The sequence below is a fragment of the Nyctibius grandis genome, chromosome Z (assembly GCF_013368605.1).
Source record: "Nyctibius grandis isolate bNycGra1 chromosome Z, bNycGra1.pri, whole genome shotgun sequence".
Taxonomy (NCBI): domain Eukaryota; kingdom Metazoa; phylum Chordata; class Aves; order Nyctibiiformes; family Nyctibiidae; genus Nyctibius; species Nyctibius grandis.
The window spans coordinates 86570923-86597287 of record NC_090695.1 but is presented as its reverse complement, the minus strand read 5'-3'; the positions used below and the strand labels follow the sequence as shown (position 1 = coordinate 86597287).

The following is a 26365-nucleotide window of genomic DNA, read 5'->3' as shown; positions in this document are numbered from 1 at the left end:
AGCTGAAGTTCACTGTGAAACAGTGCATGTTCTGTTACCAGCTGGCTGCCTTTCAGCAGGGCTCGGGCTATCTTTGGGTGTGCTGCCTCTAACCTAAACTGCTGCAGCAGCTTAAACTAAGTGTTTGAATTTGAATCACTGAGGTTGGAAGAGCCCTCTGGGATCACCGAGTCCAACCATTGCCCTGACACCGCCATGGCAACTAGACCAGGGCACTAAGTGCCATGTCCAGTCTTTTCTTAAACACCTCCAGAGATGGTGACTCCACCACCTCCCTGGGCAGCCCCTTCCAATGTCTGATGACCCTTGCTGAGAACAAATGCTTCCTAATGTCCAACCTGAACCTCCCCTGGTGAAGCTTGAGGCTGTGTCCTCTTGTCCTATCGCTAGTTGCCTGGGAGAAGAGGCCGACTCCCACTGCACTACAACCTCCCTTCAGGTTGTTGTAGACTGCACTAAGGTCACCTCTGATCCTCCTCTTCTCCAGGCTAAACACCCCCAGCTCCCTCAGCCTTTCCTTGGAGGTCAGACCCTCCAGACCCTTCACCAGCTTGGTCACCCTCCTCTGGACTGTAAGCTCCCTTCTTACCACTGAAGAACCTCCACAATGAGAAACTGGTCACTGTGTTGGGGACAAATCAAACCTCGCTGTTCCCTTTTGTGCCAGGCTCTGAGCTGGCTGTTGCCTAGGTGAAAACTGATAGTTGTGAAGCAGCGAGGAAGGGATCGATCCCGTGTGTCTGTAGGGAGGAGTCTTGAGGCTCCAAAGTACTTTTGCACGAGGAACTGAATTTCTTCTTGCATGCTCAGACCACATGTCTTCCTTCTTACATCTTGAGGGAGCAGTATCCAGGCAGGGCACTCACAGGTGAGGCAGGCAGACACAAGAGGCAGCGGATGCCCGGACCAGCAAGCTTTGTGGGGTCTTCACTGGGCGATCAAAGCCAATCCTGGGATCAGATCATGAGTGCTCAGAAGCAGCTTGCTGATGTCATGGCAACAGACAATAAATTTCCCTGCAACCCCCATCTCTCCAGTTGTGAAATGGATTAATGATACAGATCTCCTGTAACAACACCCTTTAAGATATCATGATGAAGGGTGGTTTAGCAGAGTCTGAGTCACAGGACTATAAATGTGTGGCTTTATTGGATGCACAGGACCATTAGAGCAAAGCCTTCAGAGATGGGCTGAGGATCAGCCTTTCCGTAGAGCCATGAGTCCTTCCAGGGACTCCCTCCGTTGAAACTCCAATTTTCTTTAAAAAACATAGGGGTAGAAAAGGGGTTGGGGGAGCGTGAGTGTGCATGTGTAATATGAAAGTTTTCCGAGCAAATTAGGTTGAGCGTGACAAATTCCCAGGTAATTGACTGGGCATTGGAGAGAGAGGAATGCCCAGATAAATGCACTTGATAGAAGACATGACGGTATGTTACCAAAGAGCGCAGCTTCTCACGTCTTATGAGCCCTTCAACGCATTGCTTCTTTCGTCACTTTACTTAAGGGTCTCATTTTTTTTCTCTAATAAAGCCTTCTACCTCCTCATTCTCATTTCCACCCACTGGCTTCTCAGTTCTCTCTTCCTGATGTCTTTTCAGCTGCTCTTTTACAGCCCCCAGGGGTTTTTGGTTGATCTTTGTTTTGCTGGGTTTTTTTCTTTTTTTTTTTTTTTCCCCCCAGATCAGTGGCATTTTACATTCTGTAATAGTGAGAGTTTCCATGGAGTCAACAAGCAGCTGCAGTCACTGACGTTAGACAGATTCAGGGTGGAAGAAGAGAGGGCTTGAGCACAAGTTGCAGAGAGAAGACAGCGTTGTACTGAGGTTACAGTGAGTGAGGAGAGCTGGATTCTGCTTTGGGAAGATATCTGTGTTAGCAAAACCAGTAGGCAGAGCTGGAGGTGGCAACACTGATGAACTGCCATGCAGGGAGCTCGGTAGGAGAAAGACCATTAGAGTAGCACGTGAGTGTGAGCCTAGAAATTATGTGTTCATGCTTGGAGGACTTGTTGGCAGTAATTTAGGGGGAGGTGTGAGTAGAGAAATTAAAACTGAAGCATTCAAATTTGAAGCTGCTGAAGATTTAGATTATTCTGCCAAGGCAAGTGTTAGTTTGGGTGAGATGGAGCTGGAAAGATTTAAGGTTCATGTTGTCTGTCCTCAGCATTTTTGAACAGGACTTTTCTTGTTCTTTTTTGGTTTGCACATTTAGTTTGTCTAAGGTCTTGCTCACGGGAGGTAAAGATATGTTCAGGTCTGATCCTCAGTTCCTTCTTCTTGGACTCTGGGGCAGCTAAAGAGAGTAGCAGGGGGTATCACCTACCCTCTGTCTCTGGCCTAAATTAGTCTCTCTGCATTCTGCTTGCTGGTTTGCCTTCTAGCCTCGTCTCTCTGCCTGCTCCTGACACACACCAGCACAGCTGAGAGCTAGGACAGCAACAAAAAGTCAGGAAGCCTTTGCAGAAATAGCTTTTGCTCCTTGTGTAAGGCCTCTGCGTGCAGCCAGGCTGTGACACGTGTGGATGAGGGTAAGGACTGGCTGTATGTAAATGAAATTAAAACTGCTGTCCATCCTTTCTGCTAGGAACCAGCCGTAGAGGCTGTAGCTGCATGACCCTGCAGAGCTGGGGCTAGTTGCTCTTCCCATTAAGACTTTCAGCAGCGATTTGTCTGCCTCTGAAAACCTGGCAATCACGTCACTGTGTTCTCATGCTCTGGTCACAGAATCACAGAAACAATGAGGTTGGAAAAGCCCTCTGGGATCATCGAGTCCAACCGTTGCCCTGACACCACCATGTCAACTAGACCATGGCACTAAGGGCCATGTCCAGGCTTTTCTTAAACCCCTCCAGAGATGGTGACTCCACCACCTCCCTGGGCAGCCCCTTCCAATGGCTAATGACCCTTGCTGAGAAGAAATGCTTCCTAATGTCCAACCTGAACCTCCCCTGGCGAAGCTTGAGGCTGTGTCCTCTTGTCTTATCGCTAGTGGCCTGGCAGAAGAGGCTGGCTCCGTCCCAGCCTTAGGGAAGCATGGTGAGGACAAACCGCTCCAGGCTTCTGCCCCAGGAGAGGGCTCTTCCCACCAGCACCCCAGTGAGGAACGTGTGTTCTTCTACCCGTCACACCATCTCTGTGAGCGGGTGGCACTGCCAAGCCCCACCGGACACTCGTACAATGAATCCATTTGCAGATATGGGCTTTATTTTATGTTACTGTCTGTACAGGTGTCCTGTGTGTAGATAGACCCTGGGTGTTTAGCAGGACCTAACTCTGAAGCCCTCCTGCTTTCTGTTGGCTGCATGGTGGGTGGCACTACCATGATCCGTGATTCCTTCACCAGAGGAGGTTCAGGTTGGACATTAGGAAGCATTTCTTCTCAGCAAGGGTCATTAGCCATTGGAAGGGGCTGCCCAGGGAGGTGGTGGAGTCACCATCTCTGGAGGGGTTTAAGAAAAGCCTGGACATGGCACTTAGTGCCATGGTCTAGTTGACGTGGTGGTGTCAGGGCAATGGTTGGACTCGATGATCCCAGAGGGCTCTACCAACCTGGTTGATTGACTGATTGATTGATTGATTGTCAATTTGATGTAAAGCATTTTCTGCTGCATTATATTGCTGACTGCCTGATATTTTTTGTTTCTCAGACTATAGCAGTCTTTTTTCTTTTTTTTTTTGAACGCAGTACAGCTAAGCAGTGAATAACCTTGGTAGTGTCAGCTCTTAAGATTTTATCACAGCTCTCCTAAGATGTTTTCCCTGGAGCTCCAGCTCTTGGTCATATTTAAATACATAGCAATCACCGCAGCTATTCTATAATTTTAATTACTTTTGCTTACAGAGCTACAGGAGGGAGAAAGCAAAAATAAATAACCCTCAACATTCCCACACCAAAAGTAAATATTTATTTGTTCTAAATTTTTGTGACAATTCAATCCACCGTGGTGATGGGAAGGGGGAAAGGGGAGCCAGTTCAGTCTTTCGGAACATTTGGGTTTGGCGTTTCTGCAAACCTGCTGTTCTGTCCCTTTGGCTGGTAGGCAGTACATGCAAGTAGAAGATCCTCATACACGTTCACAGCAGCTGTAGCAGGTATTGGTAACACTTATGGGGAGTCAGTGGAGGACGTGACAACTGCAGCACCAAGCCAGGGATGCTCCGCAATCTCGGAAATGTTCATGGGTTCAAGTGAATCATAGAATCATAAAACCACAGAATGGTTTGGGTTGGAAGGGACCTTAAAGCCCATCCAGTTACAACCCTCCTGCCATGGGCAGGGACACCTTCCACTAGACCAGGTTGCTCCAAGCCCCATCCAGCCTGGCCTTGAACACTGCCAGGGAGGGGGCAGCCACAGCTTCTCTGGGCAACCTGGGCCAGTGTCTCACCACCCTCACAGCAAAGAATTTCTTCCTAATATCTCATCTAAATCTCCCCTCTTTCAGTTTAGAACCATCCCCCCTCGTCCTGTCACTACTTGCCCTTGTAAAAAGCCCATCCAAAAGGTTCTAGACACTAGACAGTCGTGTTAAAGTAAGAGCGGTATTGTGTCTTAGCACTGTGCTGCTCTTTCAGGTTCAGAGCTGTTATATTACCATTTTTTGGCCCAGATGTGGTAAAAATATGTAAACATTTTTAACAACTCATGTGCATGACACTTGGCTGCCGCCTAAGAGCCTTTGTCATAGTGGAAACTTCACACGTGTGGTACAGGTGCAGAGTTTTCAGTGGACGCTGTAGCTCATGTTCTGTTCAGAGCTTGAATCACAAAAGTACTTCAGGCACATGCGTGTTGTTTTCAGCCTGTTTCTGGGTCCTTCTGCAGCTGCTGAGTTAAGCGTGCGGTCTTCTGTGTCGTGCCTTTGGTGCAGGACTCTGCTGGAGTCAGCAGGGGCTTTTTCTGGGTAACGACTGCAGGGTTTGGTCCCTTACCTCTCATTACGTCTTTTCCTTTCAGGTACCAAGATCTTTTTTTTCAAAACCTGTTTGAATAATTATTATTTTTAACCTTTCCTCACAGGAGTGTTTGCGTTTGGACTTTTTGCCACTGACATATTTGTAAACGCTGGCCAGGTGGTGACTGGGAACTTGGCTCCCTACTTCCTGACTGTGTGTAAACCCAACTACACTGGAAACGACTGCCGGGCCCACCACGAGTTCATAAACAATGGCAACATCTGCACGGGGGATGTGGAGGTGATTGAAAAGGCAAGGAGATCCTTTCCCTCCAAACATGCTGCTTTGAGCATCTACTCAGCTTTATATGCCACGGTGAGTGCCAGTGATTGCTGACTTCATGAGAGGTTTCTGTGCGTGCATCTAGATGGGGCCATTTTTCTTACAATGGGTTTTTGAAGAGGGTTGTTTTGGGGAGGGCTTTCTTCTTTATCTGTAGGGGAAAATCCCCTTCTTTCTTTGTTTTACCAGTCCTAGTATAAGCAGAATCACAGAATCAATCAGGTTGGAAGAGCCCTCTGGGATCATCAACTCCAACCATTGCCCTGACACCACCATGGCAACTAGACCATGGCACTAAGTGCCATGTCCAGTCTTTTCTTAAACCCCTCCAGAGATGGTGACTCCACCACCTCCCTGGGCAGCCCCTTCCAATGGCTAATGACCCTTGCTGAGAAGAAATGCTTCATGATGTCCAACCTGAACGTCCCCTGGCGAAGCTTGAGGCTGTGTCCTCTTGTCCTATCACTAGTTGCCTGGGAGAAGAGGCCGACTCCCACTTCACTACAACCTCCCTTCAGGTAGTTGTAGACTGCAATAGGTCACCTCTGAGCCCCCTCTTCTCCAGGCTAAACACCCCCAGCTCCCTCAGCCGTTCCTTGTAGGCCAGACCCTCCAGACCCTTCACCAGCTTGGTCGCCCTCCTCTGGACTCTATCCAACACCTCAGCATCTTTCTTGCTTTTGAGGCACTGTATGGTGTGGAGGCATGAGGTCCTTGTCTTGTTGTATGTGCTGTTTTTCTCAGAGGTCTTTGAGTATGCATTCAGCCTCTTCTTCTCCCCGCCTCTGTTGCATGAACATTAAAATGAAGTTGATGCTGAAATAGCTCCTGGATCACTACTATTTATTTTGTTCACGTGCCTTGGGTTGTTGAACATTTAAAACGTAAATTGTGGCATTTCAGTGCGAGGCTGAACTAGGCTAGATTTTGCTCCCCTTGATTAGGACCTGAATTACCTGTGCGAAGAAGGTGGTAATAAAAGTCCTGGCCAGAATTTTGCTGTTAGCATAGAGAAGTGGACCCTAGTTGACATCTTGACAAGGTCAGGAAGGAATTTGTCTCTCTTTAAAAGTCTAGTGAAACGGATCATCTGCTCCTTTGTGTTCTCTGCCTGAAGTCTCTGTAATGTTTGAAAATTGACCTGAGAAGCTTACTCACAAAGTAGAAAATCTTAGTGGTTTTGCCATTAAAATCCAAGGACTTAGCCTGGTTCTGATCTCAAAATGGTTTAACTAGGTCTTTTTTTTCCCCAAATGAGTGGCAGAGTCTGTCTGTAGGTCATCAGAATTTGAGAAAAGCCTCGAACTTATTAATGGCAGGGTATTTACAGAATATTTTACTCTGATCTTGGTAACAGATGAATAAAGCATCACATTTTTACTATAAAATGAAGAGGACTCTCACTGCTGTTTCAATATCCATCTCTTTGCACCGAATGTTGCGTGAATAATGACGGAGACATAAATTGGTAACTCCTTTGATTAGGATTTGTTGGGAAGTGTTTGGAAAGCCCGTAACATTTTGCGTGCATTAATTCTGAACAATAAGCAACCACATGTGAAATGCAGTTCCCAATAAACTCAACATTGTTGTAGCAGCTGTTTTCATCATGATAAACTCTTAGGTGGAAGCTCCAGGATCAGGCTTGGTCCTGGTTCTGCCATAAGCTGGTTACATCCTTCCATGGACGTTCCCTGCCCAACCTCCCTTGTTTCCTAGGAAGGCAAGTCTTCTACAAACAGGCTGATTCCTACAAATGAAGGGGAATAATGCTTTTCCCTTCTGAGCTTAAGTCCCCAGTAGTTCAGCCTTTCTGAGCCCTAGTCTTTCAAGAGTACCTGCGATGGGCCTGCGCTTCCCCTCCACATGGCAAGATACCAGGTGGAGCCAGGACATGGAGTTATTTCTGAGCTGCAAGGTCAAAAAGTCTGCCCTTGAGGCATTTCAGCCTACAGTCCAATTTTAGCCCAGTTCTCTGCCTGAAGACACCCTCTAGGACTAAAGGCCTTGTCACTTGTCTTTTCTCCACCTGTCAGCTGGGATTAACGTGAGCATTACACAAGAAATGTAATCAGATCTGGCTTTGCTTAATAATTGTGCTGTGCACAATCTTTTGAGATGTGGCTTGCTGATTCTAATATAACGTGGGCTGCTGAACATAAACCACAGTGTATTTCACAGAATCAGAATCACAGAATCAACCAGGTTGGAAGAGCCCTCTGGGCTCATCGAGTCCAACCATTGCCCTGACACCCTGGCAATGGTCAACTAGACCATGTGTCTAGTGTCAACTAGACCAGGGCACTAAGTGCCATGTCCAGTTTTTTCTTAAACCCCTCCAGAGATGGTGACTCCACCACCTCCCTGGGCAGCCCCTGCCAATGTCTAATAACCCTTTCTGAAAATAATTTCTTCCTAATGTACAACCTGAACCTCCCCTGGCGAAGCTTGAGGCTGTATCCTCTTGTCCTAAGAGGTTAGTTATAGTTGTATTTTGCATGAAGCTGAAGATTTGAGCCATGGAGCAAGAAAAATAAAATGTGTTGAACATGAGGAGGCAGGAGAATGGAATCAGCAGAGAAATTGTCTTTCATTGTACAAATGTCTGTTGAGATCTGGGAGTCTCCTCCCATCACTGAACCTCCAGTACCCTCTGCAGCTGCCTCTGTACCGATTTGTTCATTAGTCTGCTAGTGACACTACTCCCACTGTGCTTGGTTTGGCTTTGTGTTTTGTTTTGTTTGGTTTTTTTTATAATCTGGGTTTTATATTTAATCAACTAGGCTTTTTCTTGTCACCTGCCAAAGAAGCTGAGGAGAACCCAAAGCATCACTTTCGTGATCTCTGTGGGCAGAGGTGAATCTCGTATGCCTTAAGTAGGGAAAAGAGAAAACAGCCAGCAGCCCTGGCTTCCATACTTACACAAAAATTGGAATGGCATCTAATGAGGTTTTATTAAGTCTCCCAGAAGCATGGCAGGGAGAGATGGTGGTCACTGTACATAGCATCCACTGCTGTACAGTTAGAAACACATGCTTCTAAGTACCTTTCCCAAGGAAAAACTGTAGGCTAGAAATACTCCCTAATTCATTAACATTTCTGGCAAGAACTGAAAAACAGATGATAAAATCATATGTTGCATGTGGGTATCCCAGTTACCTCATCTTTAAACAACTGTTACTCTATGCACTTCTGAGACAGGTCACGGAAGAGTCAATGGCAAGGCCATCTAACAGATGGTAGTGTTCAACCAGAACATTGAAAATTAAAGTATTTCACCAGCACAACTGGAGGACGTCTTGTAGAGAGAAGGTAGATATCCTTGCTGATCCTCCTGTTTGCCTCTGGAGTGAAAGCAAGGAGAATTTTTTACAGTCACAGCAGGGTCTCTGTGGTTGAAAAATACAACTGATCACTTACGTTGACAATTTAGTGGTGTTTTCGGGATTCTTCAGCTAAGCTCTTGCCTAGCAGCATCCACAAGTAATGCTTTCCATCACCTGCATCTGGCTAGAAGACCTCATCACACTGGATCACGACCTGGCATCTGTTGTTTACGCTTGGGTGCATTGCTTCTTGACTAGATTAGAGCGGTATAATATATCTAGACATGAAACTTCCAACATCTGGGAAATCCTGAATATCAGAGAACACTACAGCAAGTCCCTTCTGCAACTCAGGTCACTGTGACCCCACCAACAATTTCTTCCATTTCTGCATTAACACCTACCAGACTAATCAATGAAATTAAAGGCCTTGGCACTTTGAGCGGCTTCACTGAGCACCCAGGAGACTGCATCGTGTTCTGCGATGCACAACATTGTCAAAGCCTCTGCTTCTCTCTCACTGTAGGAATCTCTACGGCAAAGGAAAAGACTCTGTAAAGCTTGTAGAACATCATAGAATTTTCCAGTATTGGTATGAAATTGTGAACTTTCCAAGGAAAATAAACTATGACAAATCTCCCCACTTTCTGCTGAAAGGACAAGACAGACTTCTTCCACTCCGCCTTTCTCATCATAGATATAACATACATTCTAAATATATATAAGCATATATTTGCATATATATATTTGTATGTATGTCTGTTTTAAACTTGCAAAAAAAGCCTCCTTGACTGTCTATGGTTTTGTCTGAAAAAAGATGGGAGACGAATTACACACAGGATGAATGCTACTATCACACATTGCACGTTGCTAAATACGCTGCTTGAGTGTACAGATAAGAGCACAGCAAAGGAGCTGGATAGATAATTGATACAGTTAAAACCTATGTAGTTTATTTTTTAATACGATTTGTTCTGTTTTCTTCACATCTTTTTACATTCACTTCTTTCCTCCCTCTCCAACCCATCAAGTAACTGGTTTCGACATTTAAAGTTTCATAAATAAATTTACCCTACAAACGGCATTGTGGGAGATTTTCAAAAACATCTGCTGTGCGTAGGAAATCAAATGTAAGTGACTTTCACTGAGACTTTGGGCTCTTACACGAGGCTTTGAAAACATGCTCTAAGTGAAAGGGTAAACACGTTGTGACAATCTTGAAAAATATCTTGGCTTTAGGGACCGGGGCAATAAAGATCACAGAATCCCAGAATCAATCAGGTTGGAAGAGCCCTCTGGGATCATCGAGTCCAACCATTGCCCTGACAGCACCCTGGCAACTAGACCATAGCACTAAGTGCCATGTCCAGGCTTTTCTTAAACCCCTCCAGAGATGGTGACTCCACCACCTCTCTGGGCAGCCCCTTCCAATGGTTAATGACCCTTGCTGAGAAGAAATGCTTCCTGATGTCCAACCTGACCCTCCCCTGGCGAAGCTTGAGGCTGTGTTCTCTTGTCCTACCGCAGCGATTGGGAAGTCTGACCAGGATGGAGAAGCTCTCCCAGTTATTTCTGAGCTCAGTGCGTGATTTATGGATGAACTTGAAGCAAACCTTCTGGGAAAAGTTTGTCTTGTTTCAAACCCTCCTCGTGTGGGTTTAACGGGTTTCCTTTGGCAATCTGTTCGCATGGTTAATTACCCTCATTGCTAAAAACCTTCTCTTTACTACAAGTTTATGTTTTCCTGCCGAGGCGTGTGAAACTTCAAATACGTTAGATACTTCCCATCTGTGAAAAGGAGAACTCTCCCATGTGGGTAACCCGAAGATGCAGCTTCATCTCACCACCTGTAAGAAAACAAGTGTACATGGGTTGTTCTCTGGAGCTGGGGTTTGTGGCTGTCACAGCAGGACCGCTGTTACTTTAGAAGAGGTGATGCTTTTCCTTTGGACGCCTCAGTCGTGCTTTGGTGGGGAACAGGACAGCAACCAGGCTCCCTATTGCTCGTTTGAATTGTCTTCTCCTCAAAGAAGTGCATAGGGTGAAGGGGTGGTAATTATTCACACAGTGGCAATGATATTTTTTGCTATTGTTTCCAAAGAAGAACCTTAACGTGAGTTTTGGTGATAGTCAGGTGCAGCTCAACCTGCCAGCAGAGACTGGGGCAAGTTTGCTGCCTTGTGCTGTTACCTGTCATTTCAAGGTGTGTGCTCTAGTCAGGTATTGGGTTGGAAAAAGAAAGCACGCAGGAACCTCTCAGGTTTAGGGTCTGGAGGGTCTGGCCTCCGAGGAACGGCTGAGGGAGCTGGGGGTGTTTAGCCTGGGGAAGAGGAGGCTCCGAGGTGACCTTATTGCAGTCTACAACTACCTGAAGGGAGGTTGTAGCGCAGTGGGAGTCGGCCTCTTCTCCCAGGCAACTAGCGATAGCACAAGAGGACACAGCCTCAAGCTTTGCCAGGGGAGGGTCAGGTTGGGCATTAGGAAGCATTTCTTCTCAGCAAGGGTCATTAGACATTGGAAGTGGCTGCCCAGGGAGGTGGTGGAGTCACCATCTCTGGAGGTGTTTAAGAAAAGACTGGACATGGCACTTAGTGCCCTGGTCTAGTTGCCATGGTGGTGTCAGGGCAATGGTTGGAGTCGATGATCCCAGAGGGCTCTTCCAACCTGATTGATTCTGTGATTCTGAGTAGCATAGTCCCATTCCCAGTGCTATTACACACCATCATGTTCCGGTTCATAAATTGAATTCACCTTTAAATGCTCAGCAGCACATTTAAGGGCAGAAGACTTCCCTTCCCCAGGTAGACATCTGGCCAGTTCAGCTGGTAGAAGTCCAGTACTGCAGTTTCTTGGCAGGTGAAAGTATAATTTTGCCTAGGTACAGGTCTGGAGGCAGTCAGATCTTCCTTCCCCTCGCTGGTTTCTCTGTCCTGTCCCTTTATCTTCCAATAAATGGTTGCTGCATCCCTTCCTTTCTTCTAGAGTTATGTATTGTAATGGGTCTAGGGTTGGCATTTTTAACACCAGCCAGTGAGGGGAAGCCAGCTGCAGGGACATTTGATGGCCCTGTCAGGGAGAAGGGAAAAGAAACACAGACAGGGAGAAAGATGGAGTAAAAAATACGCACAATGCAGCAGAAGAAAGGAATTTATGAAGGGCAGTGAATGGAGTGACCTTGAGAATGGGTATAATTTATAGAATCATAGAATGGTTTGGGTTGGAAGGGACCCATAATTTCTGTTTCTTGATCCCAAAACTCTGTGCCAGACCATAGTGACCTCTGTATACCTGGCTCGTGAAGAAAGGGACAGGCATTAAAACACGGTAAAATAATTGCCTGTGGCTGCCAAACAGACCGTGGAGTGCGGAGAAAGCTGTGCTGGTAGTTGGAATTGGAAGCACCAAGCCAAGCCACTAACAAACAGAACCATATTTCCATTTCTGACCACTGAAAAAGGGTCAAGAATGGAAATATTTTCAGCTTTGGTGGTTTTACTTATTTTTACAGAAAAAGAACGTATTTTTTCTTTACAAATAAAATGGCACCTTTTGATACCAAACACTGGGAGAGACACTTCCATGGTTTGTAATATTCCATTCACCATCAGAACAAGTGTTTGTACCTTCACTGGATCAGATCTACTCCATGTGAATCAGGTTCATTTACCAGCTGATTGGTAATAAGAATCAGATTTTCAAATGTATCCATCTTCCTGATTGTTCCATTTATGGGAGTCAGTGCGTCATCTGGAGGCATTTCTGGCACGTGCATTTCGTGTATTTGCTTTGCTTATCAAAGCTTTGGAAATCATGCAGGCATCCATACCTCCTTGATGAAAAGGATATTATTGAATTGCTTTGTCATCAGGCTTCGTTTGCTTGGTCTTTGTCATTTTGTGGCTCCAGAATTAACGGCTGGCTGCTAATTGTGACCCACGTGGTTTTACTCTCTGTCAAAATGCATTCAAAATAAAATATACAAGCTGCCAAAAACACGTGGGGTTAAAAAAATTTAAAAAAAAATTTAAAAAATTTCAGAGCACAGTGAAACTTCATGCTCTGGAATTAACATTTTCAGAATCAACTCTGTTTTCAAAGAAATCTCTCTCATATTCTGTGTTTCATTTCATCTTGCAGAGAAAAATGTTTGGAATGGTTTCTCTTAATGTTCTCACTTAACACCACTTAGGAAACTGGAGCAGCTACTTCATGTGGATGCTCGGTGCTCCCTCATGTGCACACCACAGTTTCTGCAGGAGTATAAGCATAAATTCTTGGCTCCCTTGGCAGGCACTTGGTCACGTACGTTCAGAGCACGTTTGCTGGCGTGTGAGCAAGTACTTGCACGAGTCAGGAGCTCTGTGACACAGCCTGTAAACACCACCTCAGAGAAAGTCCAGAGTGTAAATGCAGTTGATGGGATATTTGACGTCCTGAAACATCATTTAACAGTATCTGTTTTGTTCTCTTAAAAAGTGTTGTCTGAATTACCTTACACCTTCCTTCATTTCCCAATGCATTTTTTAATGAGTCATGGGGTTTTTTTCACATCCTTGCTGATTTAGGATTTGTCTGTGTGGAAAAAGACATGTTTCTGGCAGAGCCCCTTCTCATTTCTGACTTGACCTTTGTTTCAGATGTACATCACAAGCACAATTAAAACAAAGAGCAGCAGGCTAGCCAAACCTGTGCTGTGCCTGGGTACCCTGTGTGCTGCCTTCCTCACCGGGCTGAATCGAGTGTCTGAGTATCGAAACCACTGCTCGGACGTGATCGCAGGCTTCATCCTGGGCAGTGCTGTAGCTTTGTTTCTGGTAAGCCCACCAGTCCTTCTGCATTCATTTTAAAAACATCTCAGTTTAAAAAAAAAAACAAAAAACAAACCCCAAATATTCTCTTGTGGACTATTGCAGCTGAATAATCCAGTTGCTAAGAACTAATTCTAGCCCCATCTAATTAAAGGTATCATCAGAGAAAATCCTAATATGAAATCAGGTTGATACTAATTAATAAGGCTAATATGATGACATTTGTGCATTGTATGTGTTTCAAGATTGTTTTAATTACTGTGCATGTTCTTACTTGACCTGTCCTGGGAAATGCTTCAACGATGGTGTAGATTGCAGCTAAAGTGGGGCACGCTTGAGACTTCTTCTCTGACACCCCAGTGTCTGCCTGGTATCTACAAAAATGTGGAATGCAGGGTGATGTCAGGGGCTGTAAGCAGTGGTCCCAGCTCCCCATTTTGTTCCAGACGATAAAACAAGTGCAATAGGAAGGGAGGTCAGGAGAAACTCCCTGGGAGACAACACTACCTCCGCTTGCAGCACCTGGAGTTGAGCTGGAATTGTTCAACATCTCATAGGATAACCAAATGTATTAAAACATATCAAAGGCCTTCCCACAGCATCTAGGAACAGCATCGCCCTGGACTTCAAACAGTACTGCTCCCTCGTCTGCTGTGTGGTTTCAGTCTTTTGTTTGGTGGGAGATCTCTTGCTGAGGGTTTACCCACACAGCAGTCAAGGCGATTCTCACTATTACCAAGAAATGTGCCTGGCTCCATTTAATCAAAATGTGCTGCAAAACTATCCACTGCATAGCAACAGACACTTTATCCCTGTAATCAGGAGCAATCAGGTTTCAAAGATCCCTTAAATCTACATTGTCCTGTCACTGATTTTTTTTCCTATTCTGTGCTTAAAAAAACAAAAAAAAAACCCACCCCCAAAACCCATATCATCTATTCCTGTGTTCTCTTTAAATACAAAGATGTCTGCAACCTGGGTGCTCCCCGTACCTGTTTCTAGCCATGGCAGCCTGCTCCCAGCCACATTTTGTCTCCTGCAGACCTTCTGCCACCCTGCAGGTGTCACAAGGCGGATTGTGGGGTGGTGGAAGGGCTCTCCTGGGCTTCAGCCTGCTCCTTGCTGCGGTCCCAAGAGCAGAGGAGAGGAAGAGCCAGCAAGGAGCTGGCTGCAAGAATCGCTCTGACAGCACACGTCTTTTTTTCCCACTGTGTTCCCAAGCCCCAACCTGCCTCGCGTGTTTGCTGCTATTAGCATCACCATGTGGGTGCAGTAAGTCTGGTCATGCACATGGGAAGGGCTTGTAGGATGAACACCACAGCAGCTGTGCTGGAAGTATGCGGGAGTGGTGCTAAATGAGCTTGATGTCCTCCAGACGTGAGGTAGATTCAGCCATCCAGTGAGCTGTTTTAGTGTTTGGGAATGATGGTCAGGGTCTGAAGGGAATGTTTGGCCAATAAAATGCATCATCAGGGTACACATGGTTCTGTGACAACAAAGCAGACATGGGATTCTCTGCTATATAAAACATAAGAAGGCTGAGAATGGTTCCTCACTGCAGATTACAGGCCAGATGAACCCATTTACCAAGGTAGTCCACCACACCCTGCTATGTCAGTAAATGCACTGTAGCCCAAGGCTGAGATAGATGATGCCTTGAACCAAAATCCACCTTAAGTTCTTTGCAAAACCTGGCAGTTTGGAGACCCTGATGGTAATTTCTGTGAGTTTTCCTTGGGGCAGAACATGCTGACCTCACTTGTTTTTTTTCTCTGCATTACACAGGGGATATGTGTTGTCCATAACTTTAAAGGCACTCATGGAGCTACTTCTAAACCGAAGCCTGAAGACCCACGAGGAATGCCACTAATGGCTTTTCCAAGAGTGGAAAGTCCCCTGGAGACATTGAGTGCACAGGTACTGTAAATCCTCTCACCCAGACCATCATCAAGCACATTTTTCTGTTATGGCACAGTAAAAATTAGTTGTATACATAGCCACACAAGGAGCTGGTTTTATTCATAACATTAAGCCCATTGAACAGGGTGAGTTTGCATCAGAGGAGAGTTTGTTTTAAGGCATTTACCCCTTAAACCACCACATACTGTAGATGATCTGCCCCTGTGCACATCCAAAGCTAAAGCAGTAGGATGTCACATGCCTCTGCATATCGTTTGTGATAACAAACTTTTGCTTAGAAGAATAGAAAACAGAGAGAAAAGTAAAGATACATCTGCCTAATTAGACTTTGGAATGCTTTTGGGATGTCTTAAGGATTTACTCTAACATTTGTAATCCTGAGGATGAACTACCCTGTCCAGAAAAATATTATAGAGATTAGTTTTTGATCCTTATTACTGTTCAGTATCTTCCATAAGAAGAAGAAACCATATACTGTTTTCTATCTCTGAGTCATCAGAAGAGAAGTTAAGAGCATTCTTTCAAGTTTGCAAAAAAATAGGCTAGCAGGAGCATCATCATTGATGGTGTTTCCGTTAAACTACTAACTTCAAATGGCTTGTGTTGGCGTAACTGAATCATACCCAGCCACAGAATCACAGAATCAATGAGGTTGGAAGAGCCCTCTGGGATCATAGAGTCCAACCATTGCCCTGACACCACCATGGCAACTAGACCAGGGCACTAAGTGCCATGTCCAGGCTTTTCTTAAACACCTTCAGAGATGGTGACTCCACCACCTCCCTGGGCAGCCCCTTCCAGTGGCTAATGACCCTTTCTGAGAAGAAATGCTTCCTGATGTCCAACCTGACCCTCCCCTGGCGAAGCTTGAGGCTGTGTCCTCTTGTCCTGTTGCTGGTTGCCTGGGAGAAGAAGTCCTTTCAAAACTGACAACCAAATGACACCGGCCAAGAATGTCTGGGAACAAGGAGGAATTTCAGTTTATCGGTTATCTGAAGTGTCCTGGTGTAATTTATTTGTTCTTTAAATTGTACTGCCTGTACTGCACGGCCTGTCATTCCTGTGTACATGGTGTGTGGCAGGATCAACAGTAACTTTTGTTAAACCCTTTGACAAATAAACTGAAAATAGGAATTAAAAAAATGGAAACGACGCTGTTTCTAACACTGGAGAGACTTTGCTTGATTGAAAAGTCACTTTTGATTAGGCAAAGATTTGCTGGAAGACTTTCAACTAAATCTGCAGAACTGTCTGCGTTAACTGTTCTCTTGGACTTGTAGTCTAGAAACTTAAGTGCTATTATATACCCAAATTGCATCGTGTATGAGAAAAGGGCTGAACAGGTTAAAACATTCATAAACTATATGAGACAAATTTTGTATAGTCAGCTATTTATAGCTTCTGGTCTGTGAAGTGCAGGTAGGGACTAGGCCTTAACTGTTCACGTCCACTATAATCAACAAGATGATAATTTTCTCTGGTTCAGGGCGTTAGTCTCTAAACGACCATACATCTACCACGTGGGGGTAGATTGGGAACAACGTGATCCTACTCTGAAGCTATTATAAGCACGCTCTTGGGAGTGGCTGCTCTTTACTCTTTTGTTGGATATAAGAGGTGCATCATCCTTCTCTGTGCAGCTCTGCATCCATTCCCACTCTTGTTTTGCCTTGCACCCACACAAGCCTTGCAGATGCAGCATGATCCAAGGATGACTCAGTAGTGCCGCTGAAGTCCTGCACGCTGGCTTCCAAGAAGGTTAAATCAACACTGTTTGCACCTAAAGAGGACTTCTGTGTTGCTGTGTATCTGTGGCTGTGTGTGTTTTGGCGTAATGACCCCACCTCCGTGTGGTTTTAGAATCACAGAATGGTTTCGGTTGGAAGGGACCTTAAAGATCGTCTAGTTCCAATCCCCTGCCACGGGCAGGGACACCTTCCACCAGACCAGGTTGCTCCAAGCCCCATCCAACGTGGCCTTGAACACTGCCAGGGGCAGCCACAGCTTCTCTGGGCAACCTGTTTTAAGCTCTGTATGTTCCCCAGGATCAAACTGTGTAGGATCTACATGTGCCTATCACGTGAAGCTGAACTGTGGTCTTTCAGGCTCTTCATGGCTGAGGACAGAGCCACTGTCTGAGCTCTGTGACCGTATGACTTCACTGTAAAGCCCTACATGAGCCGGGCAGCAGATTTTATTAATGAAGGTTTTTCTCACCCGTTTAACACACTAGGGTGTGTAAATGCCAAACTGCATACAGATGTTCATGTGTTTGCCTTTTCCTCTTTGCAGAATCACTCTGCCTCTATGACTGAAGTAACCTGAGATGGAAGATTGGCAGCAGAAGCTATTTTTTATTACCCTCCAGTACAATACTCCAAGACACACAGTTACTCAATGTCTAACTGTGATGACCAGTATTATGTTATGTCTAGTTAGAGGCTAATGTTTTGTACTTTTTTTGTATGAGGAAGTGATGTAGCTTGCCCTGATTTTTTTGTCAGCTTTAATATTATTATGCCAGAATTTAAAAGCAAAACGGAAAAAAAAAAAAAGAACAAAAAAACCTTTTATTGTTTAAAGTGTGCACTGAGGAACTACACCTATGGAATTGTTGATGTTGTTATGTGATATTTGTACACAATCTTTTTTTCATTTTTGAATTTATATATCTTGGGGGGGAAAAGAAAAATCACTTTTACCTTTTCTTACCATGAAAAGTGCTTCTACCAGCGGGTCAGATTCTGATGTGAGTAAGCTCGGCATAGATCTGAAGTAATTACATATATTTAATTCAGATTAAAATAATGGTGATCAGGAATCTAACCCGAATGATAACTATCGACAAGTAATAAAACATCCATCCTTGATTCAGTGAGCTACTAAAGCATTCCTTAGCATCATGGACTTGAGCTAGCCATCCAGTTTCCAGACTGCTTGGCAGGCTTGAAGTACATCCTTAAGCATCTCACTGAACCAAAGCCTGGTCGTTTTGGTGTGGGTGATTGCGCTAGTTATTGAAGAATAACTAAAGCAACGTGCTCAGCCTGCAATACAGACAGGCTGGACGTGAAAATTTATAGTAGTAGCTGATAGCATGTGAGCTGACTATACCATCTCTCTAGATCTCCGTTCCTCCCCGAGGCCCAGCCAAAGCTCCCAGTGAAACCTGGCTTCAGGAATTGACTATGGGGATATACAGCCACCACTGCGGAGCTGAGGCTCGAGCTTTAAGTGTTTCATAACTTCATCATAGATTTGTGGGGTAACTAGTAACACTGGTGCAAAGGAAAAGTGACGCCACTTCTCCAGTGGAGTGGCGTTACTTGACATTTAGATTGGCATAACCAAGAAGCCAGTTTTGCCCCGACAGTGTAGTTTTCACTGAGGGGCTTTGGCAAGTCAAAAAAAAACCCCCAAAAAAACCCCAAAAACCCTGACACAGTCTGTAGTAGCAGTCTGCATTTTTGTAAATGCTGTCATAAAGAATTTATATCACAACTGCTATTTTACAATTTAAGAACTTTGTTTAAGGAAAAAAAAAAACACAATTAAGTGTGGGTGGGGGGGAATAACAAAAAAGAGCCCATTTACAGTGGCTAGGACTGGGGCAAAGGCTTCATTACATAACTTTTCACTGTTTCTAGGATTTTCCTGCATCTCATTCTTCTAGCATGGTGATAACTGCTGTGTGTCTCCTTTAAAGAATGGAGCCTCTGTCTATACTTTTACTGGAATGTTTACCTCACATTTCCATGTTGGTTCTTCTTGGCTTTTTTTTTGTATATTTTTTCCAAAACAGATGCAAAAAAAAAAAAATTATCAAAAAAAACAAAACATGTGGCCTGGTCTCTGTCATTTGCCTGTGACACAAAGAAAATTTGGGATGTCTGTGTCTGGTCTTGTGATGTTTCTTCCAGGTTGGTATTTTCTAACTTATTAAAATAATAATGACAAGTTAGGCAAGCTTATCAGCAGTGAGTGCTCCATTCAGTACGCACAGTCAGCAGCACCAAAGTCCACTCGTACTGCAAAGGGTAAGCAGGGGGTTGAATTCTAAGATAAAAAACTTTGTTATGTAGCCTAGTTTTTGCAGTGGACCTCAGGGTTGTGTTTGTCCCAGCTGTGCTGCTACCACAGTAGCTTCCACAGAACTGGTAGTGATGTTGTCCCCGTCTGCTTATCCTCCAGCTTGATGTGTTTCCGAAGCTGGAAGATGTTGTTTTGAGTTTCTTCCCCATCCTCCAGGTTGAAGAAGGATTTGAATCTCCATTTTCCACTTCCTGAAGGACTGCTTTATCCTTCCAGTTGTAGTGCAGCATGGTGAGGCACCCCTCTCCACTTCGACATAAGTGATCCCTGCTCTCTTCTCTGAGGTGGTACATGAGGATGCCTGCGCCCAGGAGAGGTCTGCAGGTAGATGCAGATCCACAGGGGTGTGCACGCTTGTTTGCACATGCCTGAGTTGCCTGGATGACTGGTTGGATGAAGCTAGACCTGTCACACGTGTTCACTGCCTTTCCTCTTGGCTAGCTCTATGTGTTTGCTACCGTTTTAGATTTATAGTACCATCAGCCTTTTCCAGTTGACAGAGAAGCCCCTGCAGAGGAAGTCTAGACTAACAGCACACTTGCTTTTCCCAGGTCCCTTTCCCTTCAGGAGCAATGTGTGTCCACCTCCTGGAACCTGTGACCCAGTGAAAAAAATCAGTCTTTAGGTAGCCTTTGGTTTTTACGTTCCTGTTCTGGGGCACATCGTTGTCTATGTGCTGTCTACAGTGAGCTGAGGCAGCTTTTCTGCTGCTGGTTCTTCCTGAAGAGCTTTTCTGCTGCTGGTTCTGCTGCTGGTTTCTTCTCTGCTGGTTCTGCCTGAAACAAAGGAAGAACAGCCCTCCTGCAAATGTGTGGGCAGGGCTTTTATTTATTTATTCATAATTGAATCAAATAGAAATCAGGTACTTTTGAAAGCCCAAGGATAAAAACAAATGTTTAAGCACCTAGAAGTCTTAGCCCTCCATGGCACAGGTGTTGTGTGCAAGGCTTTGATCTCATTTCAGACTTCTGCTTTTTCGGCTTGTTACAAGCAGTTACAAGTTTTGCATCTCAAATGCTGTGTCCAATCTTCTTCCCTCGTACGTCAGTCCCCACAGCCGCTCGCACAGGAGTGCTGATGGAAGTGTGAGGCTTGGACCTCAGAGGGACTAAAATATCCAAGATTAGGGAAAATGGCAATTTGACTCAACTCAGACACAGCACAACATGAGATGAGGCTGTTGTCATGCTCCTTTCTTGCCTATCCTCCTATTTTTCAGTCTTCTGTTTTTCACCCTCTCTTCTGATCACGTTACATGAGCCACGAAAGTTACGTACTGGGAGAGACACAGAAGGTGATGAGCAGAAAGTGCAGCTACCACTGAAAGTGGGTTTTTTTTAGATAATGATCACTAAGAGGAAACAAGGAGGCGTAAGTATCTCCCCTTTGATGGAAAGGGGACATGATTTCATTAAAAAATACTTCCAATTCATTGCTCTGAGGCAGACAAGATGAGACAGATTTAGCTATTTATCACACTGTGGTTTTCCATAAGCTACAGGGAAGGGATTTGTGAACAGCCAGCCTTCCACAGCGACCAGTGGAACAGCCCCAGTCCTCTCCCATTCACTCCCATTCAGGTATTTGTATGCTAACAGAAAGCAGGGGAGCTAGGGCTCAGGAGACCAAGTGGTGTCACCAAGGTATTTCTGGATTATTCCCACACACACAGAATCTCACCTCACTGTAAACCACCCATTTGGTAGAAAATATTCACAACGTACCAGGCATTTCTCAGGCTGTTGCATTTATTTTCTTGTTCCCTTGATGCCACGGCTTGACTGCTTTGATTAAAACCAAACCTGTATCATCAGTTACATGGGAAGAAAAATTAACATAGCTGCTAAATGTTTTTCCATAGCTACAGAAAAAGTAACATATAGCTAACATATAAGAAAAACTAACTAATAGCTATTAGGAGCAACAGAAAAAATATAAAAACTCTGTCCTTTGACAGACCTGGTAGAATTCTACAAGCTGCCTTGATGGCAGCTGTTTTTATAGCGTTGTTGGAGAGTTCACCATGACTGAGTTAAGAGATTTCAGAATTCCACTTGGCGTGATCTTCACGTAGCAATTTTGAGTAGAACAACTGGTTTTATTGAAGATGACACCTGTGATGGCTTTTAGAAACATTACTGTTGACAGGGTCTTATTTTCACAGAATCAATGAGGTTGGAAGAGCCCTCTGGGCTCATCGAGTCCAACCATTGCCCTGACACCACCATGTCAACTAGACCATGGCACTAAGTGCCATGTCCAGGCTTTTCTTAAACCCCTCCAGAGATGGTGACTCCACCACCTCCCTGGGCAGCCCCTTCCAATGGCTAATGACCCTTGCTGAGAAGAAATGCTTCCTGATGTCCAACCTCAATCTCAAGGAAAAAAGGAGAAAAAAAAAAGAAAAAAAGATGCTGGCTCACCTGCCCCCCCCTTCCCCTAGGGTTTGCTGGCCGAGTTGACCATGGTGCCTGACATAGCCAAACTGCACTGGCAAAAGCCCGTCACACAGTTCAGAACCAATTACAAAAAGATTACGAGGTGCAGGGAAGAAACTGGGCAGTTGTTCCCCCCGTTCGTCCTCCCTGGACCCTGTGACTGCCGGGCAGCGCGGTGAAGGCCAGGAAGCACACGTTAGTACCGCTACTGACCACGCTGCATCACTGTTCCACAGGGAGAACTTCTGCTCTTGTTCCTGTATATAATCAACAGAAACAATGAAACCTGAAGACAATTAAATGAACCTTTATTAGTGATATTTATCTATTCGGTCAATACCACAACGAAAGGGCTCTGCTTCTGCTCTGCGGTCCTGCCTTAGGGACACGAGGCAAAGCGATGTGATGCTTCGTGGTGCGACTCACCGCTCCCAGATAATCTTCAGGTTTGGGGGTAGCTCTGCAGCACACAGTTCATCAAACTTGGACCCATCCTTCACGGGAGTGCTGTAGAAATTCAAGACGTCCTCAGTGCTGCGCATCAGGTGGAGCTGTGAATTGGGGACAGCGTGACCGAGTTCTGCTGCCAGCTGAGCCAGGAGGCGATACTTCAACCTGTTTTCGTTGAGGGGTGTCTGCTGCCAATTATCAGGCAGTGAGGGTCCAAAAATCTCCTTGACGTGAGACTCAAGGCAGCTCTGTATATCCTCCGGAGGAAGATAGTTTCTGCTACGTGGTGGCGGGCAGATCAGGCTGGGTTCACTTTTCTCTTCGTCAATTAGTTTGTCTGCTTCTACTTCTTTTTCCTCTTTCCTGTTGACACAAAGAAGTATTTGCAGTCTCTCTGCTATTTAAGAATGAGCCAGAGCACATTTCTGTTCGTACTCTTTTTAATATCAGACTCAACTTAGCAAACAGAGTTTACACATCCCATGCACAGAGCAGGTTTGTTATGCATGCAAGAGCAAAAGCACATAGGCTAGACCTTTGCTTTTATAGAATCACAGACTGGTTTGGGTTGGAAGGGACCTTAAAGCCCATCCAGTTCCAACCCCCTGCCACGGGCAGGGACACCTTCCACCAGACCAGGTTGCTCCAAGCCCCATCCAACCTGCCCTTGAACACTGCCAGGGAGGGGGCAGCCACAGCTTCTCTGGGCAAGCTGGGCCAGGGTCTCACCACCCTCACAGCAAAGAATTTCTTCCTCAGATCTCATCTCAGTCTCCCCTCTTTCAGTTTAAAACCATTCCCCCTCGTCCTGTCACTCCATGCCCTTGTAAAAAGCCCCTCTCCCGCTTTCCTGTAGCCCCTTCAGGCACTGGAAGGTGCTAGAAGGTCTCCCCGGAGCCTTCTCTTCTCCAGGCTGAACAGCCCCAACTCTCTCAGCCTGTCTCCAGAGCAGAGGTGCTCCAGCCCTCTGAGCATCTCCGTGGCCTCCTCTGGACTCGCTCCAACAGCTCCATGTCCTTCTTCTGTTGGGGCCCCAGAGCTGCACAGAGTACTCCCCCAAATGCTGCTCACCACACAGGTTGTCTCTACAAAGCGATCACCTGGTAGGCTTAGCTTATTTTATTGGCCTGAGTGTAAACAGAATTTCAACCAGATTAATGACTCGTCTTCCCAGTTACAGCTCCATTTGCTAATCTACTGGGGGGGGAAAAAGCGTAACAGAAAATAACCACTAGTACAGAAAAAATTAGTGCCAACAGGTAAAAAAAAAATACGATCATTAGTTTTAACTAGAAAATTGAAGCCTACCCCAAGCTGACTTGCTTATATGCCACAATCTAGTCAACACAAGTGTGGTTTCACCTAAAAGTGTGGTTTCAAGTTGGGGACAGACCTGTTGGAGAGCAGCGTAGGGGAAAGGGACCTGGGGGTCCTAGTGGACAACAGGATGACCATGAGCCAGCAATGTGCCCTTGTGGCCAAGAAGGCCAATGGCATCCTGGAGTGTATTAGAAGGGGTGTAGTTAGCAGGTCAAGAGAGGTTCTCCTCCCCCTCTACTCTGCCCTGGTGAGGCCGCATCTGGAATACTGTGTCCAGTTCTGGGCCCCTCAGTTCAAGAAGGACAGGGAACTGCTAGAGAGAGTCCAGCGCAGAGCCACGAAGGTGATTAAGGGGGTGGAACATCTCCCTTATGAGGAGAGGCTGAGGGAGCTGGGTCTCTTTAGCTTGGAGAAGAGGAGACTGAGGGGTGACCTCATTAATGTTTATAAATATGTAAAGGGCAAGTGTCATGAGGATGGAGCCAGGCTCTTCTCAGTGACATCCCTTGACAGGACAAGGGGCAATGGGTGCAAGCTGGAACACAGGAGGTTCCACATAAATATGAGGAAAAACTTCTTTACGGTGAGGGTGACCGAACACTGGAACAGGCTGCCCAGAGAGGCTGTGGAGTCTCCTTCTCTGGAGACATTCAAAACCCGCCTGGACGCGTTCCTGTGTGATATGGTCTAGGCAATCCTGCCCCGGCAGGGGGATTGGACTAGATGATCTTTCGAGGTCCCTTCCAATCCCGAACATTCTGTGATTCTGTGTAAAAAGTTACACAGAAACCACCACTTTTCATTCCCACTGCCCTGCTGCCCTGAAACATCTCTTCTCCCACACCCAGCCAGCTCCCTCTCACCTCACTCAGCTAAGAGCGTTAAAACCGCAACTCTGCACCGTCCCACCCGCAGCCCGCCCGCTGCGCGCCCCGCGGCCTGCGACCCGACACGGCTCTGGAACACCGCACGGAAGCCCCGCACCGCGGCCGGCGGGTCCGGACGGCCGCCAGCCTCCCCACCGCGGCACAGCACCGTCTCCGCCGGCGCCTGCCCGCCCGCAGGAGCCGCTCCCCGCCCTCCCCGCCGGTACCTGGGGCGGCCCCAGAACGCCGTGCGCGCCGCAGGGCCCAGGCCCAGCCGCCGTCCCGCCGCCCGCAGCGCGGCCACCGCCGCCATCGCCAGGGGACGCCCGCCCTTCCCGGCAGTCAGCGCGGCGGTGACGCACTTCTGCCGCGCCCCGCAATGCCTCACGGGAACTGCAGTCCCGCCGCGCGCCCCCCCCCCCCCCTGCTCCAGGGAGACCTTCTAGCACCTTCCAGCGCCTGAGGGGGCTACGGGAAAGGGGGAGAGGGGCTTTTGACAAGGGCAAGGAGTGATAGGGCGAGGGGGAGCGGTTTTAAACTGAAAGAGGGGAGATTGAGATGAGATCTGAGGAAGAAATTCTTCCCTGTGAGGGTGGTGAGACCCTGGCCCAGGCTGCCCAGAGAAGCTGTGGCTGCCCCCTCCCTGGCAGTGTTCAAGGCCAGGCTGGATGGGGCTGGGAGTAACCTGGTCTGGTGGAAGGTGTCCCTGCCCATGGCAGGGGGTTGGAACTGGATGTTCTTTAAGGTCCCTTCCAACCCAAACCGTTCGATGATTCCGAAGACTCTTGGCAGCGTCTCTGGAGGTTTTCATCCCATCTTCGGGCTGTGACGGCTGCCAGTGCTGTCAGCCAGGCTGTTTGCACAGGCGGTTTGTTCTGTAGGCTGCCATTTCTGATCTGGGCACACCATTACATGAGAATATCACTTTTCCTATTTTTTAAAAGGATGTTCATTTTTAAAAGCTAGAAATAACGCTCCATCTGTACACAGCCTTCACAGAATCCCAGAATGGTTAAGGGTAGAAAGGGACCTCTGGAGATCACCCAGCCCAACCCCTGCCCAAGCAGGGTCACCCAGATCACGTTGCACAGGGTCGTGTCCAGGCAGGTTTGAATATCTCCAGAGAAGGAGACTCCCCCTCTCCCTGGGCAGCCTGTGCCAGGGCTCTGGCACCCTCACAATAAAGAAGTTTTTCCTCATATTCAGATGGAACTTCCCACGTTTCAGTTTATGCCTGTTGCCCCTTGTCGTGTCGCTGGGCACCACTGAGAAGAGTCTGGCCCCATCCCCTTGACACCCACCCCCAAGGTATTGGATTGGTAAGTATTGACACAATCCCCCCTCAGTCTTCTCCAGGCTAAACAGACCCAACTCCCAGCCTTGCTTTGACTGACTGTGGTACATTCAGCAGACATCTGCTAGCTCCAGCTGGTATCAGTTACCTAGTGCTTAATGTTACCTATTGCTTATTGCTGAGTTAAAAGTTAACCATGGCTTTTGCAGGTGAATTAATCAAGAAAACAATAAACAGTTACTAAGTTCATGTGAGCTAATAAGGAAAAGAAAACAATTGCTAATTTAAAGCCAAGAACAGGTAAACTGAGTTCTGGGATGTCAAATTCAGAACCAAGACATGAGATTTCTTGTGCAGGTGGTCAGCTTGGGAAAGAAAGCAGGGATTTGAGTATCCTTATGAACTACCTTCATTATGATACTAAAAATCACACCCACAGGTCAAAAAGACCCTTGCCTAGGGAAGACCCTTCCCCTGAGCATCAGTAGATCGTATAGGAATGACTAAGCGTTTATGTTAATTGTAATCAGATATATTAACCAATGAAAAGTATGTTATGCAAATAGAGGGATGATTTCATGTTATTCCTTGTGTATGAAAAGGTGCTGGGATTT

The 26365-nt window shown here is 46.2% G+C and overlaps 2 protein-coding genes across 2 annotated transcripts in view; one reads left to right on the top strand and one right to left on the bottom strand.

Moving 5' to 3' along the window:
* PLPPR1 (phospholipid phosphatase related 1) overlaps window positions 1–17631 on the top strand; it is a 65608-nt gene extending 47977 nt beyond the window's left edge. Inside the window, exons 4-7 of the mRNA XM_068423536.1 lie at window positions 5020–5270; window positions 13201–13377; window positions 15157–15288; window positions 17584–17631. Coding sequence (XP_068279637.1) covers window positions 5020–5270; window positions 13201–13377; window positions 15157–15288; window positions 17584–17616 — 593 coding nt within the window. The 3' untranslated portion in view covers window positions 17617–17631. The remainder of the gene's footprint in view (window positions 1–5019; window positions 5271–13200; window positions 13378–15156; window positions 15289–17583) is intronic.
* A 4481-nt stretch (window positions 17632–22112) lies between these two features.
* MRPL50 (mitochondrial ribosomal protein L50) lies at window positions 22113–24784 on the bottom strand. The gene is made up of 2 exons (XM_068423692.1): window positions 24685–24784; window positions 22113–22634 (listed from the first exon to the last, which is right to left on the bottom strand). Exons 1-2 carry the CDS (start codon window positions 24768–24770, stop codon window positions 22244–22246), a joined length of 477 nt encoding a protein of 158 aa, XP_068279793.1. The 5' UTR covers window positions 24771–24784; the 3' UTR covers window positions 22113–22243.
* Window positions 24785–26365: the final 1581 nt, after the last annotated feature.